Source organism: Engystomops pustulosus, chromosome 9 (assembly GCF_040894005.1).
Source record: "Engystomops pustulosus chromosome 9, aEngPut4.maternal, whole genome shotgun sequence".
Lineage (NCBI taxonomy): Eukaryota > Metazoa > Chordata > Amphibia > Anura > Leptodactylidae > Engystomops > Engystomops pustulosus.
In genome coordinates this window covers 103730372-103746731 of record NC_092419.1, presented here as the reverse complement: position 1 = coordinate 103746731, position 16360 = coordinate 103730372, and the positions used below count along the sequence as shown (strand labels likewise).

Below are 16360 nucleotides of genomic sequence, written 5' to 3'. Positions count from 1 at the left end.
GACCAGAGTCTAAGTGGTGGTATCCAGTTTTCACCAGAGTTGTGGGTTGGACTTGCTGTGGCGTGGTACCACCAGGTCATTCCACAGGTGCACTTTGTCCGCAGTGGAATCCAAGGTGAGGTACACAGACCTTAGGCAGCAGGTAGCAACAGGTCAAGGCAGGCAGCAGAAGAGCGCAGTCAGGAACGGAATGGGAAATCCCTATAAACGCAAAGCACAAGGGAACAAGCTTTTTCTAAGGATGTGAGGCACAAAGATCCGGCAGGGAACACCGGAAGGGGCTGGGAATTTATCAGGAAAGGCGGCTGGCCAAAGCCAATCATCGGTGCTTTGGCCCTTTAAATGTAACAGAGCCGGGGCATGCGCCGTAGGAGGCGTGTGGAGCACAGGATTTAACTTTCAAATGTGTCGCAAGCCCAAGCACTTACATGCACCACTAAAAAGAACTCTGTGGGACCTGTGCGGGGAAGCTATACATGCAGGATATCGGGCGCATGATCTTAGTGAATCGCGGCACAGCGGATTATACACGGACAATGCACTTTCTGTGAACTCCAGAAGATGGGTAAGTAAATGTGCCCCAGTGGGTTGCCAGCAGTGGGACCCCTCCAATCAGACATTTCTCCCCTATCCTTTGGATGTATTGAATAATAACCATCCATATATTGTTCATCTATAGATTCTTCTTTGTTGGTAATAGACCACATCTCCTGCTATGGGAAGTCCCAGTACACGAGGTAGCAGAGCCCCGGGAGGACCTACGGCCAGGGGAATGTCTTCTATGGAAATCCTCTATGGATATTACTGGATGTGTACTCAAGTATACTCCTGAGGTCAATCACTGTAATCGTCTACATTGTAGAAGATGAGGTCCCCGGAGGGAATATAATACCATCCCGAGTCACAGCTAACAAACAATATGGAATACTAAGGGCCATAGGCTCATAGGGTGAACCCATGAAAGAGTAAGGATCGCAACTTAACAAAAAACTATGAAGATAACCGGTCCAAGGATCAAGGCTAGTAATCAAGGAGGAGTCTCTAACATGACACCGATCCTGCGGAAGAAGTTGTTTTATTAATCTAATAATTTTGAGAAGAAGATTTACCACCAAAAATACATTTGAAATAAATTTGAAGATTTATAAAAACAAGTTTAATTTAATTTTAATAATAATTATTTTCTTATTAATTCAATAAATTATATTGTAAAGAATTACCATAATATCAAAATAACCTTGGGAAAATATTTTATTATTATTAAAATATCTGAGAAAATATATGTCTTTGCGTTCTCATTGGTTCACTTTTGTAATTAGCAATTAAGAATGACCAATTTTAAATCCTATAAAAACAAAATCTAATAAAGAAATATAAATATACAGAAATTTAATGGGAAAACTCGCCACCCTCCCTACTCCTGCCGTATATCACTATTAAGATGGTCAAGGGCGACAGAAGGAGGTCTAGACTCATGAATTCACTGGACTCACAATTAATGTGATCCTACACTTATTTCTGTAATTTTGGCTATAAGGAGAGAAGACCCGTCCCCACAATATGCTTCCAAATAAAGAAAATACTCCTAGATCCTATGATATTTTATTTCAGCCTCCGCTGTCAGTCTACAGTGAGACTCGTCTACCATGATACCGGAGAAGGCCCTGGAGAGGTCAGACTGTGTCGATTGTGTTCTTTTACCAACATAAGTTATTATTACTGTATCACCTAGTCATTAAATAATTCCAATTGTGACCCAAAAATCACAAGTCTGTTGGACCAGTAGCTGTAAGTATTGTATATTAGTTACACCTTGACGCAAATTATTTTTTAACACATTTTTATTATGTTTCTTGGGAATATTAGTCTATGTATCCCCAAAGCTGTTCATAGGATCCTATAGGGAGCCTTTGGGATGGGTGTTAGCATCATTATCCATAATGTTTCCCATCACCACTATGATGGGACTTATTCTTATTGGGGGGCATTAATCATAGTCTGCTAGACTGTTTTGAGCGTTTTAGTGTGCAAAAATCTGGCCATTTTCTGGCGCAAGGCGAAGTCTGGCACTTAGTGGTTTTGAGTCCCTGCGCCTTATCTGACATAGTGAGCGGCTCCTATATAGATGTTTGCACGGGATCTATCACTAATTCGCGCCTAAAAAGGCGCAAAAAAGGCACAAAAATGCACCTACTCTGAGCAGCTGCACTTAAAAAAAAAATCCTATTCATTACTAAAAACATAGATATTTGTTTGCCAAATGAAGAATAACCTCTATGCAACATGGAAAATACTTCCGCTCAGTTTTAAAATGTAAAATTTCCCCAGTAACGACTTCATCATTGTCTATGGGATCCTCTCTGTGAGTGATTATTGTCTTATTATACAGATCTGAGAATATTATCAGTCTCCATTTCATGTAAATTATAATAAAAAAGGAAAAGACTCATTTCAGCAAGAATTTAATTTTTTTATACATATCTGTAACTTTTAGTCCCTGCAGTTACATCACAATGAGACGGTTTTGTGCAGAGATGAAGCTTTGAACGTTCTGTCACATTTCATTATTGCTCACAAATGAGATCTAATAATTTGAGACAAATTTGGCGCAAATTTAGGCGCAAATGAATCAGACATGAGACAATTCCAAAGTGCATTTACTAAGGCAGAACTAGATCCATCATAGATCAGGAGCCAAAAAGAAGAGCAAACCAGGCACAAATATAGGCGAACCTGAGACCCCCTATGATTAATGTCCCCCATAGTATTTCTCCAATTTTGGAATAGCACAGTGGTGAAATTCCAACAACAATAAGCTCAGCTATGTCCCTCTGCTTCCTCTGATCGTTGGTATTAATCGGCTGTCATTAACTCAGACAATGGGGAAAATTTACTTACCCGGTCCGACGAAGATGAAGTCTGGTGCGATTCATGTAGCTTGTGCGCCCGAGTTCCTGCATCCGTCGCTTCCCCGCCAAGGTCCGCCGGAGTTCACCTTCTTCTTCCCGGTGCTTGTAAGTGCATGTCTTGCGACACAATTTGAAATGCTAAATCCCGCACGTAGTCCGAATCCATCGGGTTGTCCAACGGCCCACCCCCCGATTTTTTCGCTTGCAAGCCGGCGCCAATGCACCAAAATCCGATCGAGTGCACCAGAATCCTCTGTTAAATGCGGCGCATCAAATAGTCGGGAAACCCAATGAAAGTGCGCTCAGCGGACCCTTAGTAAATGAGCCCCAACGGTGTCTGGTCATCCTTCATTCCTACCTATCTAAGTACTAAGGGAAAATACATTGTACCTGTTTAGATTTTTGCTATATTAACAACTCGTTTTGGACTGTTCTATATTTTAGGCCAAAATGTTCTTCAGGTCATCAATGAACACATTAATGTAAAAAAACTGTAAACATATCTGAAGGAAGAGATCAGTTATTATAGTTGGTGGATGATAGAATTCTATAAAGTATTTGGAAAAAGTTTCAATAGCAAAAATGTATTTTAAAAGGAGCCACCCACTTTAGTAGGGGCCACCAGCAGTGTTGGACTGGCCCATCAGAGCAAAGGCTCTAACCCAATACTGAACCCAGAGGTAAAGGAGAAGACAACCCACATTCCTAGCAGCTGATGAAGGATGGGCTCCTTGTTGGACCCAAGGATCCCCAGTCCAACACTGACCACCAGGGCAATTTGTAATCTATACAGTTGCTGGGCAGCACCACCACAGGTTAAATTGAATACTACACTGTTAATATTTAAATTAATAGACACTGGGGCTTATTTACCAAGGGTCCCGGAGCCGCATTTCCATTGGGTTTTCCAACTTTTTGGGGATCGGGATTTAAAAGGGGATTGTGTTGCATGTAATCGGATTGTGCCGCAATCAAGCCGGCTTTCATCCGACACAAATCAGGGGAGACGCATTCAGACATTAAACGGGATTTAACTTTAAATTCGTGTTGCATGATCAAGCACTTACATACACCGGGTGGAAGATGGTGAACTCCAGCGGACCTGATTGGGGAAGCGACACATGCAGGAAATTGGGAGCACAATCTACGTGAATCGCGCCAGAGCTCATTCTCGTCAGACACTCCGGATCGGGGAACGCGCAGGACTGGGTAAGTAAATGTGCCCCATTGTGTGTATGTAGACATGTACCGTGTTAGCTGTAGGGTGCAGAACCATAAACATGAAGAATGAACCACATTAAGAAAGACTCATGTCATCTCCTCTTTAACAAATTAAAAGTTTCAAATTTGAACTATCACTAATATCTATGGTCACGCACCCACATTTTTCAATACTTTTGATCTTTTTTTCCCAATGGGGGCTCCATTGTGTAGACACTTTCCTGAGAAAAGTATGCAATTTTTGAGAAATTAATTAATTAAATTTTTAACCTTGCTTTACCACTATGTGGACATCCTATTCGAGCTTGGTTAGTCAATCCTTTCTCAAGTGTAACCTCAACATTACAAATTCATACCATACTATCTAATTCACATGTGTTCATGATCTGTTTAATTTGGATTCTGTGTCCAATCCGATCTTTTAAAAGAAAGGTGGAGGCAATTATTGTCAGATGAATAGTCTAGGTCAGAAGAATCCCACCAATAATACTGTGGATGTCAACGACATTTAATAAAACAAGTAATGGTTTACTTCTTACAAAATATCTGAGGTCGTTTCAGTAATCTAAGAAATGCCGCCTTTACTTCTTGGTTCCTCAAACTGTAGATGAGAGGGTTCAGCATAGGAGTCAATGTGCTGTAGAAGAGGGCCAGGAAGCGGTCAGTCTCCAGAGAATACAGAGATCGAGGTCGGAAGTACATGAAAGAAGCTGTGCCATAGAACAGAGTCACAGATGTCAGGTGAGAGACACAAGTGGAATAGGCTTTACTCCGGCTCTCCACCGAGCTCATTTTTTTAAGGGTGGAGAGGATTTGGGTGTAGGATCCTAGAATTAGAAGGAAGGGTGTGAGAAGAATGACCACACATACACTGAAGATGGCAATCTCATTCATGTAGGTTTCTGAGCATGCCAACTTCAAAACTGGGGGAATGTCACAAAAAAAGTGGTCAATGACATTAGGCCCACAGTAGGACAAGCTGAAGATAAACATGGTTTGTCCCATAGAAAGTAAAGCACCAGAAAACCATGAAAATACAGAAAGACAAGAACAATTCTGTTTGCTTATCACCAAAGTATAATAGAGAGGTCTGCATATGGCGGTAAACCGATCAAAGGCCATGACGGCCAAAAGAAGACATTCAGTGGTTCCCATTGCTAAGAAGAAGAACATCTGAACAGCGCAGCCGTAAAATGTGATCCGTTTGTCCTGTGATAGGAGATTTATAAGAATTTTTGGCATAGTGACCGATGAGTAGATTGTCTCCAAAATGGACAAGTTACACAAGAAGAAGTACATGGGAGAACGCAGAGCGGGATCAGAACACACAATGTAGACGACGGATCCATTACCAATCAGAGTGGCCAAGTATACAAAGAGGAGGACAAAGAAAATGGGGAGACAGACATCTGTGAAGGCCGAGAAACCAAGGATGATAAAGTAGGACACAGTGGTCTGGTTCATCATCACAAGAATTTTCAGAGATCAACCTTCATCCTGCCAGACAGATAACATCATTTTAGAAAACAGATAGTAATCATAAATCAATGATCAAGCACAACTTGGAGATTAAGGTGATGACTTGGTTCTACATTCCCAGACCTCAATCTGATCGAGCATCTGTAAGACATGCTGGAAAGACAAGTGCTCTTCATGGGGACTGCATCAACCAAGAACTTAAGGTCACTTTCTTGATGCCAGATACCAATGGGTACCATCAAAGGTCTGGTGATGTCTCTACCTCAATGAGTCAGAGCTAAGTTGATTTCGGATAGTATCAAAATCCTGTTAAAAACTGGAGATGGCATTCAGAGCTAAATGTAGGATTACATATAGTGGATGACACAGACATCAGCAGAGGACACACATAATGTAGTACCTTGTATATGTTTTAGTGGTTATCTCAATAAGGATGCAGATGGAACAGTTTCACTTTGCTCTTAGAGCCTTAAGGAGCCTAAGAAGACACTAATATTTACCACTGGTACTAACCATGGTCCATAAGATGATATACTGTAAGGAAATGTCTGAAATAAAGGAAACAGATAATGGGACCCACCAATGTACAACAGTCACCCACCTCTGGACCACTACATGAAGTCGTTGAGCTCACATAATACACTCTCTATTTGTAGCCATGGGACTCCTATTGAGGATATGGTTGGTCGATCTCTAGAGGAGAAGACCTAAGACATCACCTCAATTAATCATATCTAGAGATGAGCGAGCACTAAAATGCTCGAGTGCTCGTTATTCGAGACGAACTTTTCCAGATGCTCGAGTGCTCGTCTCGAATAACGAGCCCCATTGAAGTCAATGGGAGACTCGAGCATTTTTCAAAGGGACCATGGTTCGGGAATAAAATGTGTTAATTAATTGAAAAAGAATGTCTTCTGATAAGTTAGCAGATGTATGCAAACATCTGCAATCTATTCTTCACTGTTCCGCGCGTATATTATCTCCCGACAAGTTAACAGATGTGAAGAACAGTGAAGAATAGAATAAAAACAGTGAACACAGGATCATTTAAGTGAAAAACACAGTGAAGAATAGATTGCAGATGTTCTGCACATCTGCTTACTTGTCGGGAGATCCGCTGCTCTTCTTCCACTGAAGTCTCCCCGATGTCTCCGTGCCCCTCGATGTCTCCGTGCCCCTCGATGTCTCCGTGCCCCTCGATGTCTCCGTGCCCCTCGATGTCTCCGTGCCCCTCGATGTCTCCCCGTGCCCCTCGATGTCTCCGTGCCCCTCGATGTCTCCGTGCCCCTCGATGTCTCCGTGCCCCTCGATGTCTCCGTGCCCCTCAATGTCTCCCCGTGCCCCTCGATGTCTCCGTGCCCCTCGATGTCTCCGTGCCCCTCGATGTCTCCGTGCCCCTCGATGTCTCCGTGCCCCTCAATGTCTCCCCGTGCCCCTCGATGTCTCCGTGCTGCCGCTGCCCCATGTCTCTGTGCTGCTCACCGTGTTCTTCACACATATATATTGTTCTTCACATACTATTTTGTTCGCGCCGTTCCGCGCGTATCTTCCGACAAGTAAGCAGATGTGCCGAACATCTGTAATCTATTCTTCACTGTGTTCTTCACTGTGTTTTTCACTTAAATGATCCTGTGTTCACTGTGTTCACTGTTTTTATTCTATTCTTCATTGTTCTTCACTGTGTTTTTTTAATTAAATGCTCGATCTCGAGCAGGGGAAATACTCGTCCGAGCAACGAGCCGTCTCGAGTACCTTAATACTCGAACGAGCATCAAGCTCGGACGAGTATACTCGCTCATCTCTAATCATATCCCTTAAGTATTAATAATAATCTGTACTCTGATGATGCCGAGCCACTTTAAATGTAATATCTATAAACTAAGCTGTTTATTGACTAAAGACTAAGAGTTGTATATTGTGATATATATTCCTATGGTTGTTAGTAGGTTACTAGAAAAAGTACAGAACTGCATGTACAGCTCAGATACATAAGGAGAGAACTGCAAGTAGAGTCCAGAGACATTGGGAGGAGAGGACTGCTTGTAGAGTCCAGAGACATAAGGAGGACAGAACTGCCTGTAGAGTCCAGAGACATAAGGAGGACAGAACTGCCTGTAGAGTCCAGAGACATAAGGAGGACAGAACTGCCTGTAGAGTCCAGAGACATAAGGAGGACAGAACTGCCTGTAGAGTCCAGAGACATGAGGAGGACAGAACTGCCTGTAGAGTCCAGAGATATGAGGAGGACAGAACTGCCTGTAGAGTCCAGAGACATGAGGAGGAGAGGACTGCCTGTAGAGACCAGAGACATTAGGAGAAGAGGACCACCTGTAAAGTCCAGAGACATGAGGAGGAGAGGACTGCCTGTAGAGTCCAGAGACATAAGGAGGAGAGGACTGCCTGTAGAGTCCAGAGACATTAGGAGAAGAGGACCACCTGTAAAGTCCAGAGACATGAGGAGGAGAGGACTGCCTGTAGAGTCCAGAGACATGAGGAGGAGAGAACTGCCTGTAGAGTCCAGAGACATAAGGAGGACAGAACTGCCTGTAGAGTCCAGAGACATGAGGAGGACAGAACTGCCTGTAGAGTCCAGAGATATGAGGAGGACAGAACTGCCTGTAGAGTCCAGAGACATGAGGAGGAGAGGACTGCCTGTAGAGTCCAGAGACATTAGGAGAAGAGGACCACCTGTAAAGTCCAGAGACATGAGGAGGAGAGGACTGCCTGTAGAGTCCAGAGACATGAGGAGGAGAGAACTGCCTGTAGAGTCCAGAGACATGAGGAGGAGAGGACTGCCTGTAGAGTCCAGAGACATTAGGAGAAGAGGACCACCTGTAAAGTCCAGAGACATGAGGAGGAGAGGACTTCCTGTAGAGTCCAGAGACATGAGGAGGACAGAACTGACTGTAGAGTCCAGAGACATAAGGAGGACAGAACTGACTGTAGAGTCCAGAGACATGGGGAGGACAGAACTGACTGTAGAGTCCAGAGACATTAAGAGGAAAGGACCACCTGTAAAGTCCAGAGACATGAGGAGAACAGAACTGCCTGTAGAGTCCAGAGACATTAAGAGGAAAGGACCTCCTGTAGAGTCCAGAGACATGAGGAGGACAGAATTGACTGTAGAGTCCAGAGACATGAGGAGGACAGAACTGACTGTAGAGTCCAGAGACATGGGGAGGACAGAACTGACTGTAGAGTCCAGAGACATAAGGAGGAGAGGACTGCCTGTAGAGACCAGAGACATTAGGAGAAGGGGACCACCTGTAGAGTCCAGAGACATTAGGAGAAGAGAACTGCCTGTAAAGTCCAGAGACATTAGGAGAAGAGAACTGCCTTTAGAGTCCAGAGACATGAGGAGAAGAGGACCACCTGTATGTGGAAATGGGAAAAACTTTCCAAAGAGCAACCATCACTGCAGAACTCCAACAATTTGGCCTTTATGGTTAAGGGAACACTGATCTTTTATCAGTAAAAAACACATAAAACTCGCCTGGACTCTACAAAAAAGCACCTAAAGGATTCTCAAAGAAACAAGACCTATGACCCGATGAAGTTAAGAGTGAACATTTAGGTTTCATCTGTAAGTGCCAGGTCTGCAGAAATAGGCACTGCTCATCACCTCCCAAAACCATTCCTACAGTGAAGCTTGGTAGGGAAAGTGTCACACGGTGTGGGGGTTTCACCGTGGCTTGATACGGGAGACTGGTTGGGGTTGAGGAAAAAATTTAATAGAGCAAAATCCAGAAATATTCCTTATTCCTCTGAACCCTGAACCTACCAGCAAAACCATAACCCTGGGTACAAATCAAAATTACACAGGAGAGAACCAGGGACAATTCTGTTAAGGTCCTTGAGTATCCCAGTTAGAAGAATTATGTGACTGAAAACATGATGTCTATATAGCATGGAAAAGGTGAAACACATTACAACTAAAGCAACACAAGAAACACACACAAGAAACACTAGGTAGCTTAGGAATGATACAACCAGGCAATCCAAGTATATGGCTGACTATCGGTTTGGAGGTCTTTCTATTTCCTTTCACCTGGTTGAATAAAGATTGGTATAAACATTATAATATGAGATTTTCCTACTATGTGTCCATATAGAATCTGATACATGCACAGCTTAACATCTGAGAACCCATTCGTTTAGAAGGTTATGATGATGTATGGTGATCGGCGAGCTGCTCCCTCGACATAAGGCGAATTCCATTTGGAGGTTAAGACAAGGTAATCATTGACGTCCTCTAGAGATTTATGTCCATAAAGATCAATATTAAGTCAATTTCTGACAATAGAAATATCTTTTGGAAAAATTGGTTGATGATGTTGATTAATTGACATATAACATAAACTAAAGTGGGTGGCTCCTTTGAAAATACATTTTTGCTATTGAAACTTTTTCCTAATACTTTATAGAATTCTACCATCCACCAATTATAATAACTGATCTCTTCCTTCAAACACGATTACGTTTTTTTTTACATTAAATACTGTTAATGTGTTCATTGATGACCTGAAGAACATTACATAACATTTTGGCCTAAAATATAGAACAGTCCAAAACTAGTTGTTAATATAGCAAAAATCTAAACGGGTACAATGTATTTGCCCTTAGTACTTAGATAGGTAGGAATGAAGGATGACCAGACAACGTGCTGAAGGTGATGTACTTTGTCTGGTTGAAGCTGTCCGGTAAGTTCCTGGCCAAGAAGGCAACCACAAAATCTGTTGTTTCCGAGAAAGCCTATGGTGCAGTGAAACATGATAATGAATCCCATGTTATATTCCAACAGGATAACTCTTTGAAGGACTTAATTATTATGTTCTGGAAATGGAGGGAACCTTTTTCCACTCCAGGATGTTATGGAATAATATGGAACAAGAAAAACCATCTTAGACCCAATCATCGATACCCTCACGTTACTACCTGGTTTTGTGGATTTTAAAGCAAAAACTACAGGAGATTGTTATAGAGAAGGTGATCCCAAGGAGAGATTGTCTGAGTTAATGGGTCACATTAGCAGGACAACCGATAAATTACAAGGGGCAGAGGAAGCAGAGGGACATAGCTAAGCTTATCATTGTTGGCTTTCACCACTGTGCTATTCCAAAATTAGAGAAATACAATAAGAATAAGTCCCATCATAGTGGTGATGGGAAACATTATGCATAATGATGGTAACACCCATCCCAAAGGCTCCCTATAGGATCCTATGAACAGCTTTGGGGATACATAGACTAATATTCCCAAGAAACATAATAAAAATGTGTTAAAAAATAATTTGCGTCAAGGTGTAACTAATATACAATACTTACAGCTACTGGTCCAACAGACTTGTGATTTTTGGGTCACAATTGGAATTATTTAATGACTAGGTGATACAGTAATAATAACTTATGTTGGTAAAAGAACACAATCGACACAGTCTGACCTCTCCAGGGCCTTCTCCGGTATCATGGTAGACGAGCCTCACTGTAGACTGACAGCGGAGGCTGAAATAAAAAATCATAGGATCTAGGAGTATTTTCTTTATTTGGAAGCATATTGTGGGGACGGGTCTTCTCTCCTTATAGCCAAAATTACAGAAATAAGTGTAGGATCACATTAATTGTGAGTCCAGTGAATTCATGAGTCTAGAACTAATTCTGTCGCCCTTGACCATCTTAGTAGTGATATACGGCAGGAGTAGGGAGGGTGGCGAGTTTTCCCATTAAATTTCTGTATATTTATATTTCTTTATTAAATTTTGTTTTTATAGGATTTAAAATTGGTCATTCTTAATTGCTAATTACAAAAGTGAACCAATGAGAACACAGACATGTATTTTCTTAGATATTTTAATAATAATAAGTTAAATATTTTCCCAAGGTTATTTGGATATTAAGATAATTCTTTGAAATATAATTTAAATGAATGAATAAGAAACTAATTCTCTAATTACATTAAATTTGTTTTTATAAATCTTTAAATTTATTTCAAATCTAGTTTTTGGTGGTAAATCTTCTTCTCAAAATTATTAGATTAATAAAACAACTTCTTCCCCAGGTTCGGTGTCACCTTAGATGCTCCTCCTTGATCCTTGGACCATTTTTTTGTTAAGTTGTGATCCCTACTCTTTCATGGCTTCACCCTATGAGCCTATGGCCCTTAGGATTCCATGTTGTTTGTTAGCTGTGACTCGGGATGGTATTATATTCCCTCGGGAATGTTATCCGGGGACCTCATCTTCTACAATGTAGACAATTCCAGTGATTGACCTCAGGAGTATACTTGAGTACACATCCAGTAATATCCATAGAGGATTTCCATAGAAGACATTCCCCTGGCCATAGGTCCTCCCGGGGCTCAGCTACCTCGTGTACTGGGACTTCCCATAGCAGGAGAAGTGATCTATTACCAATAAAGCAGAATCTGTAGATCAAGTGTACAATACATGTAAACTACAACTACAGTTTTTGGTAAAACTCTTCCAATGTTTGCCTCAACCAAATTCTTGAACTTTCAAGTTTCTGCTGTGAATCTTCTTATTCTGCCATCTAAAAGGTCGTAAGAAAACCCTTAGAATACAAGTTTTAGGGCATAGAAGGCATGAAAAAGTTGTGATTCCCGATGTATGACAACTTTTTACCCTTCTTGCCACCCTCATGGGTGTGACAGAGCTTCCTGGCCCACCAAATTTATTGTGGCCTTTGCCAGATACTTGAGCAGCTATAGCTAAAAATCTACGCAAGGACAAGAAGGATTAGATGTAGAGATGAGCGAACACTAAAATGCTCGGGTACTCGTTATTCGAGACGAACTTTTCCCGATGCTCGAGTGCTCGTCTCGAATAACGAACCCCATTGAAGTCAATGGGAGACTCGAGCATTTTTCAAGGGGACCAAGGCTCTGCACAGGGAAGCTTGGCCAAACACCTGGGAACCTCAGAAAAGGATGGAAACACCACGGAAATGGACAGGAAACAGCAGGGGCAGCATGCATGGATGCCTCTGAGGCTGCATAATCGCACCATTATGCCAAAATTATGGGCAACAGCATGGCCATGACAGAGTGACAGAATGAAGCTAGATAGCATGTAAAACATGCAATAATTGACCCTGACACTATAGGGGACGGCATGCAGAGGCAGCGGCAGCAGGCTAGAGAGTGGCATGGCGACATACCCTAAATGGACTCAGGCTTCAAACCAATGGGTGGCAGAGAGGAACCAAAGGAGGTGAGCAAGAAGCGCTCAAATAATATCGGTACATGATAAAAGTTTCCCAGTATATTTTGTGGATTACACAGCAGGGTGGCGACAAAGTTAACATGGAATCCATGAAAACAACCCAAAATTCTGCCTGACACAGCTCGTTTGATAAGGGGACCATGTATGGAGGCAGTGAACTAGTAGTAGATTAAAGGTGCTGCAGTTAAAACTATGTTAGTTGGATCTTGGCATGGAGCTGGCGCTCCGCTGCCAGGCGAGCTTTCGCCAATCCAAGCCCCTGTCTCTAGGCTACTCCCCAAACAGCACTTCTAAGAACCTTTTGTATAAGATCAAGTGTAGTAGCGTTCTTATAAGTTTAGGATATGCCGGGTGAGGGGAATGTAAACAGATGCGCAAGAAGCGCTGAAAAAATATAGGTAAATGATAAAAGTTTGCAAGTATATTTTGTGGATAACACAGCAGGGTGGCGACAAAGTTAACAACTTTGATGTGGAATCCATGAAAACAACCCAAATTTCTGCCTGACACACCTCGTTTGATAAAGGGACGATGTATGGAGGCAGCTATATGGACGACTTTTGGAGGTAGCAATGGAGACAACGTGTGGAGGCTGCTATGGAGACAATTTAATTTGGATAGTGCCTGTATGTGGCAGTCCCAAAAATTTTTCAAACCAGAGGAGCAGGTAGGTGGCCCTCCAGAAAAATGGAATAGATTGAGTGCCTGTATGTGGCAGTCCCAAAAAGTTTTCAAACCAGAGGAGCAGGTAGGTGGCCCTCCAGAAAAATGGAATAGATTGAGTGCCTGTATGTGGCAGTCCCAAAAAGTTTTCAAATCAGAGGAGCAGGTAGGTGGCCCTCCAGAAAAATGGAATAGATTGAGTGCCTGTATGTGGCAGTCCCAAAAAGTTTTCAAACCAGAGGAGCAGGTAGGTGGCCCTCCAGAAAAATGGAATAGATTGAGTGCCTGTATGTGGCAGTCCCAAAAAGTTTTCAAACCAGAGGAGCAGGTAGGTGGCCCTCCAGAAAAATGGAATAGATTGAGTGCCTGTATGTGGCAGTCCCAAAAAGTTTTCAAACCAGAGGAGCAGGTAGGTGGCCCTCCAGAAAAATGGAATAGATTGAGTGCCTGTATGTGGCAGTCCCAAAAAGTTTTCAAACCAGAGGAGCAGGTAGGTGGCCCTCCAGAAAAATGGAATAGATTGAGTGCCTGTATGTGGCACTCCCAAAAATTGTTTAAAACAGAGGACCGGGTCGGTGGCCCTCCAGAAAAATTAAATGCATAAAGTACTATAGCTAGAGCCAGTGGGCCCTGTCAAAAAGTAGCCAGTTTCCTCTGCTTTACTGTACAAAGTGGAGGAGAAGGAGGAAAATGAGGAGGAGGAGGAGTGGATCAATTATTCAGGTTGAGCTTCCTTCACCCGGTGGAGATTGGAAATTATGAGAAATCCAGGCTTTATTCATCTTAATAAGCGTCAGCCTGTCAGCGCTGTCAGTCGACAGGCGTGTACGCTTATCGGTGATGATGCCACCAGCTGCACTGAAAACCCGCTCGGACAAGACGCTAGCGGCAGGGCAGGCAAGAACCTCCAAGGCGTACAGCGCCAGTTCGTGCCACATGTCCAGCTTTGAAACCCAGTAGTTGTAGGGAGCTGTGTGATCATTTAGGACGATGGTATGGTCAGCTACGTACTCCCTCACCATCTTTCTGTAAAGATCAGCCCTACTCTGCCGAGACTGGGGACAGGTGACAGTGTCTTGCTGGGGTGACATAAAGCTGGCAAAAGCCTTGTAAAGCGTACCCTTGCCAGTGCTGGACAAGCTGCCTGCTCGCCTACTCTCCCTCGCTACTTGTCCCGCAGAACTACGCACTCTGCCGCTAGCGCTGTCAGAAGGGAAATACTGTTTCAGCTTGTGCACCAGGGCCTGCTGGTATTCATGCATTCTCACACTCCTTTCCTCTGCAGGGATGAGAGTGGAAAGATTTTGCTTGTACCGTGGGTCCAGGAGAGTGAACACCCAGTAATCGGTGCTGGAATAAATTCTTTGAACGCGAGGGTCACGGGATAGGCAGCCTAGCATGAAATCTGCCATATGCGCCAGAGTACCAACGCGTAAGAATTCACTCCCCTCACTGGCCTGACTGTCCATTTCCTCCTCCTCCAACTCCTCCAACTCCTCTTCTTCTGCCCATACACGCTGAACAGTGAAGGACTCAACAATGGTCCCCTCTTGTGTCTCGCCAACATTCTCCTCCTCTTCCTCCTCATCCTCCTCCACCTCCACCTCCTCCGATATGCGCTGAGAAACAGACCTGAGGGTGCTTTGGCTATCAACAAGGGAATCTTCTTCCCACGTCTCTTGTGACGAGCGCAAAGCTTCCGACTTCATGCTGATCAGAGAGTTTTTCAACAGGCCAAGCAGCGGGATGGTGAGGCTGATGATGGCGGCATCGCCACTGACCATCTGTGTTGACTCCTCAAAGTTACTCAGCACCTGACAGATATCAGACATCCACGTCCACTCCTCATTGTAGACTTGAGGAAGCTGACTGACCTGACTACCAGTTCTGGTGGAAGTTGACATCTGGCAGTCTACAATCGCTCGGCGCTGCTGGTAAACTCTGGATAACATGGTCAGTGTTGAATTCCACCTCGTGGGCACGTCGCACAACAGTCGGTGAGCGGGCAGTTGGAGGCGGCGCTGCGCTGCCCTGAGAGTGGCAGCATCTGTGCTGGACTTCCTGAAATGCGCACAGATGCGGCGCACCTTCATGAGCAAATCAGACAGATTGGGGTATGTCTTGAGGAAACGCTGAACTATCAGATTTAACACATGGGCCAGGCATGGCACATGTGTCAGTCTGCCGAGTTGCAGAGCCGCCACCAGGTTACGGCCGTTGTCACACACAACCATGCCTGGCTTCAGGTTCAGCGGTGCCAGCCACAGATCAGTCTGCGCCGTGATTCCCTGTAATAGCTCTTGGGCGGTGTGCCTTTTATCGCCTAGGCTCAGCAGTTTGAGCACCGCCTGCTGTCGCTTAGCGACGGCACTGCTGCTGTGCCTAGAGCTACCGACTGATGGCGCCGTGCCCACGGATGGTAGTTCGGAGGAGGAGGTGGAGGAGGGGTGGGAGGAGGAGGAGGCATAGTAGGCCTGAAACACCTGGACCGAGGTAGGCCCCGCAATCCTCGGCGTCGGCAGTATATGACCAGCCGCAGGGTCAGACTCGCTCCCAGCCTCCACCAAGTTAACCCAATGTGCCTTCAGCGATATATAGTGGCCCTGCCCGGCAGCACTCGTCCACGTGTCCGTGGTCAGGTGGACCTTGTCAGAAACTGCGTTGGTCAGGGCACGGATGATGTTGTCTGACACGTGCTGGTGCAGGGCTGGGACGGCACATCGGGAAAAGTAGTGGCGGCTGGGGACCGAATACCGAGGGGCGGCCGCCGCCATGAGGTTGTGAAAGGCCTCGGTCTCTACTAGCCTATAGGGCAGCATCTCCAGGCTAAGCAATCTGGAGATGTGCACAT

At 44.1% G+C, this 16360-nt stretch overlaps 1 protein-coding gene across 1 annotated transcript; it reads right to left on the bottom strand.

Annotated features, from left to right (window-relative positions):
- Positions 1 to 4658: 4658 nt before the first annotated feature.
- Positions 4659 to 5597, bottom strand: LOC140076482 (olfactory receptor 10C1-like). The gene has a single exon (XM_072123008.1). It carries the CDS (start codon positions 5595 to 5597, stop codon positions 4659 to 4661), a length of 939 nt encoding a protein of 312 aa, XP_071979109.1.
- Between the last annotated feature and the right edge of the window lie 10763 nt (positions 5598 to 16360).